At 37.6% G+C, this 4845-nt stretch overlaps 1 protein-coding gene across 1 annotated transcript; it reads left to right on the top strand.

The window, feature by feature from the left end:
• Positions 1–334: 334 nt before the first annotated feature.
• LOC110885672 (elicitor-responsive protein 1) lies at positions 335–4535 on the top strand. Its single transcript, XM_022133376.2, has 7 exons — positions 335–540; positions 628–732; positions 841–967; positions 2175–2246; positions 2668–2713; positions 2823–3108; positions 3896–4535. Exons 1-7 carry the CDS (start codon positions 498–500, stop codon positions 3931–3933), a joined length of 717 nt encoding a protein of 238 aa, XP_021989068.1. The 5' UTR covers positions 335–497; the 3' UTR covers positions 3934–4535.
• The last annotated feature ends 310 nt before the right edge of the window (positions 4536–4845 follow it).

Raw genomic sequence — 4845 nt, 5'->3', positions numbered from 1 at the left:
AAAATGTTAAATGAAAAGCAAAATGACTAAAATGCCCCTGAACTAAAAGACAAAATTGAAGGTTTCAACAATAAAAAAATAAGGTTTTTAAATTTTGGACTAAAATGGCAACAAAATGCAAACCACAGAGACCCAGATGTAATAAGTTTGAGATTTGGACTAAAGTGACAAAACTAACCAAACTACAGGGACCAAAAATGGCAGTTTACTCAAAAAGAAATTTGAAAACCTGTGTGCCGTGCACATGTGTGACAATACTTTTTCTAAATTCTAACCCCACCTCAGTCAAAAGTCTATCTAAATGCATTAAATATTCAACCTAACGTTCATTTACGACTTTAATCATTTTGGCTAGGGTGTCGTACCAATCTACTAAAAGAGAAAACGCGTTGTATGCCGTGAGTTGAACGGTTAGGTCAACTCAGATTGCAGTAGCAGACATCCGTCTATATAATCATCCCTCAATTCGATCATCAAACGCTCATCTATATAAATAAATGACGACTCACGGCATCCATGGCAATCTTATTGAAGTCACTGGTACATCAGGCTTCCTTTTTCTTCAATTCATACAGATCTGTGTTTGTTTAATTTCCAGATCTGATTGTTAGTTATTTGCACTTTCAGTTGTTAGCTGTAACAAATTAAAAGATACCGAATGGATTTCGAGGCAAGATCCCTACGTTTGTGTAGAATACGGTAGTACTAAATCAAGAACTCGTACCTGTACAGGTTGACTCTCTGATTCTGATTTGAATTTGAATTTGAATTTGTTGATTGATGTGTGAAGTTTGAAGATCTGTGTTTTGATTTGAGTTTATTTATGTATGAACTGTGTAGATGGAGGTAAGAACCCTACGTTTCAAGAGAAATTTGTGTATACACTAATTGAAGGATTACGGGAGTTGATTGTTAATGTTTGGAACAGCAATACGCTCAAACATGATAGCTTCATTGGCAGCGGAAAGTAATTATTATTATTCTTGTTCTTCTTTTCTTTAGGTTATTGTTTATGTAAAATTATGAAAACCAAAATTAACTATTTATATAGATAACTGAAAACTACATGATAATTAGAAATGAACCTGAACTAATCATAAGGCCATGCGTAGTGGTTGGGGTGAATAATGCCCCACCCTTGGGCGTTGTCCGCCACGTGTCGTCCTAGTCAGCAAAGGGGCGTTTTTCTAAAATGGGTGTAGGGATATGGGCATTATGTTAAAAGGTGTGTAAAGAACTAAAAAAAAACCATGAAAAAAGTTAATTGGCCAAAGAAGGAGGGGTTAGATGTGATTGGTCAATTGAATCCCCCATCCGGCGTGCTTTATTCCACGCTCCAAACAATTTTTCGCAAAAAAACGCCCATGGGGGCCGAGCTCGGGCGTGTTTGGGCATAAAAACGCCCGAACTAGAACGAGTACGGGTGGTCTAACCTTGGTAAAAAAGGGCGAGGCACATGAGGCGATCAGGAAAGAGCCTAAGGGCGTTGAGGTTGCGCCTCGGTTACTTTTGGGACAAAATTGGTCATAGGGTTTGTAGGAGACTGATATGTAAAAAGAAAGGGATGAGATTATGAAATGTTTTGCTTGATAAAAAGGTTGGTATGTAAAACAGATGAGGATCCGCAGAGATGTGACCAAGATCACACTTCTTAATTGTAATAGAGATATATAAACATAGAGAAACATAACTAATATATTATCTCCTTGGTTTTGAAAAGCGGGCCTAGATGCGAGAGGGTGTTGGATGTGAGGGTGCTCGCTTTAGAATAGGAGAGGCGCATGCTGTACAAAAGGTGCAGCAGGTGAGGTGCGCTTTTCGCATAAAAAAGGCACGGGGCAGCGGGGTACACTTTTTGTATGGGAGATGGTTTGTGCATATAGGTTATGTAGATATTAAACCATATATATATATATATATATAAGCTTATTTATGTCTAAAATATGAGTAAATGATGCTAGAAGCCTATGAGAAATTAAAAAAAAAATATATATATATATATATAAATAAGTTGGTCATGTGTACCAAAAGTGGTGCGCTTTTGCGCCTACACATGGCGCCTTGGCTCGGGACCCTATCGCCTCGGTGTGCCTCACGCTTTAAAACCAAGAATCTACGTAATAGTTTATAGTAACGTTGACTGATATTTCATGGGATGATTATTGTGGTGACAGGGTCCAGTTGGAAAAGGCTCTTTCACAAGGATTTGACGATAGCTTGTGGCCATTGCAAAGCAAAACTGGCAGGTCTGTGTTTTATTGTATGATTTATGCTCTCCACAGTACCCCGAATCTGTTTCTTTAATTAACCTTGAAAAGCGAATCATGTATTACACAGGACAAAGCCTAATGAGAGTGTCATTTGGAAGACCTTATGTAGTTCTGTTTAGGTCCATATAGACGAATGACCACACAATCGTTGTAGACTCCTTAAACAAGGAGAGTGGTCCATTATCACAGATTATATTCTTAACAATGGTCATGAAGGCTTTTAAATGTATTGTCTGCACTCCGGGGCAAAAAACTCACGATTTGTGATCTCAACATCCAACTTGTTGATCACATCTTTCTTAAGCATGATGTATATATTGGAGTTTCAACACCTAAGGTGTCTACATTCAGTTTTTATAGCAACTTGTCTTTCTGATCCGCAAATTTCCGTATGCAGGCATGCTGGAGAGGTTCGATTGATTATACATTATACCAAAGCCCATGTAAGTTTCATCCCTGCATCATTTTTACCCTTTCACAAGATATCTGGTATCATGTAGTTGGTATTGATTATGATTACATAATTGTTTTAACAATATCGTTTATGTGCAGAAACCAGCAACCAGTCATGGTCCAGCATCTCAACCGCACGGTGCACCCCAGGCCTCACTTTATTCGCAGCCATCGCCATATCCATCAGTGTCATATCCACCACCTTCTGCCGCCCCATACCCGCCACCTGGAGGCTACCCTCCACCGTCTTCCTACCCTTCATACCCACCTAATTCAAGTGGATATCCACCAGCTCCATACCCACCTCAGGCGGCTCCTTATGGTCAGCCCTATCCACCTAATTCAGCTTATCCTCCCCAACCATATGGTTCCCAGTATCCTCCCGGTAAGTCTATATTTACATTCCTTCTTGTCAATACTTTCTCCTAATTTTGACCCGTGTATGGGTAATGGGCGAATTCATGTTATATTGTCTAGTAAGTCCAATGTGTAAATAAATATAGAGTAAAATGCCATTTTCGTTCCTAAGGTTTGGCTAGTTTTGCGACTTTTGTCCAAAGGTTTGTTTTTCCGCATCTGGATCCAAAAGTTCTAAAATCTTGCCATTTCATCCTCCTCGTTAACTCCATCCATTTTGCTCCGTTAAGTCAGGGGTATTTCCGTCTTTTTAGTTAACTTAAAGGGCAATTCGGTCCTTTTCACTTTATGTAAAAAGACCGAATACCCCTGAAAAAGACTGAATTCCCCTTGAAGTTAAGAAAAAATTCGGAAATACACCTGATTTAACGGATAAAAATGGTTGGAGTTAACGAGCTGGATGAAAATGGCAAGATTTCAAATCTTTTGGATCCAGATGCGAAAAACAAAACCTTTGGATGAAAGTCGCAAAACTGACCAAACCTCAGGGACGAAAATGACATTTTACTCATAAAGATATTTAAGTTTAAAAGTGAGCATAAATGTGAACGAGTTGAATAGGTAGAAAGTCAAGTGTATTTAAAATTATTAGACCACTTGGATCATATTATTGCATATATTGGATCATCACCAGACGGTCCAGACCTTCATTGACCCATTTAAAAATTACTATTTTGACCCGTTACCTAACACACTCACTTTTGCAGGTTATACTTTTTATTTGCCTTACTGAATATCCAATTTTTTTTAATCAGGTCACCCGTACCCAGGACCATATCCTCCACCGTATTGATGTAGAACTCATATCCGTTGACCATCCTTAATGTGTGTGCGAGTTATGTTTTAAAGTGTATATTTTGTTTTAGTTTCAATTTCAGAATTTGGATGGTTAGGAATTAGGATATTGTTTTCATAATGCACAGCAAATGCCCATGGATAAAACCAAAGTACCAAAAGTGGATGCTGGTCATCCTTCTGTGTAAGTATTGGTTTGCTCCTATGCTTTAGAAGTGTTATATATTTGAACTATATTGTAATTTTTTTTTGTTTTTCAAAACTAAGGTATCTGTTATCACAAACCCAGGATTTTAGATGGGAATCAGAAGTAATTATGGGCTCGGTGACCCCAGGATTCTAAAATCGTTGCTACAAAATTGTGACCAACGGTTTTTGAATCTTGGGCTAACGACCCTGAAGTTACTTTCGCTTTCCATTCTAAATATGAAGTTTTGTAATAAGAGATGCCTTAACTCTGGAAAAAAAAACTACAATATTTCTATGGTTCTTTTAAAAAAATGTGAATTTTTATGTATTGGTTTGAAAAATTGTTGTGTGTATTCTTTCATTGGTTTTATTGGATAATGTAAACTTGTATATTGAGTGTCATTGTGTTCATGCTTGATTTGAAATATATATTTGGTCATTTTAGCATAGTAGCAACGTAATTGTTAAAATATTTAATTTATGAGATTAATAAGTCTCAAGTGTAAAATTTAATTAAAATTAAAGGGGAGGTATTAGGTTCAAGTCCTATAGACTAGAGATGAGCACGGTATCCATTCGGTACCAAACCGGTACCGGTACCGAATATACCGATATTAACAGAAGAATGTCGGACCACTGCCCTATTCTGATGAAAACTGGGCAGTCCGATTTTGGGCATCACCCGTTTCATTTCTTCAACTTGTGGCTTGTTTAACATCTG

This window comes from Helianthus annuus, chromosome 10 (genome assembly GCF_002127325.2).
Source record: "Helianthus annuus cultivar XRQ/B chromosome 10, HanXRQr2.0-SUNRISE, whole genome shotgun sequence".
Lineage (NCBI taxonomy): Eukaryota > Viridiplantae > Streptophyta > Magnoliopsida > Asterales > Asteraceae > Helianthus > Helianthus annuus.
Note: the sequence above shows the minus strand (reverse complement) of the source record. Positions and strands in the feature narration are given on the sequence as shown.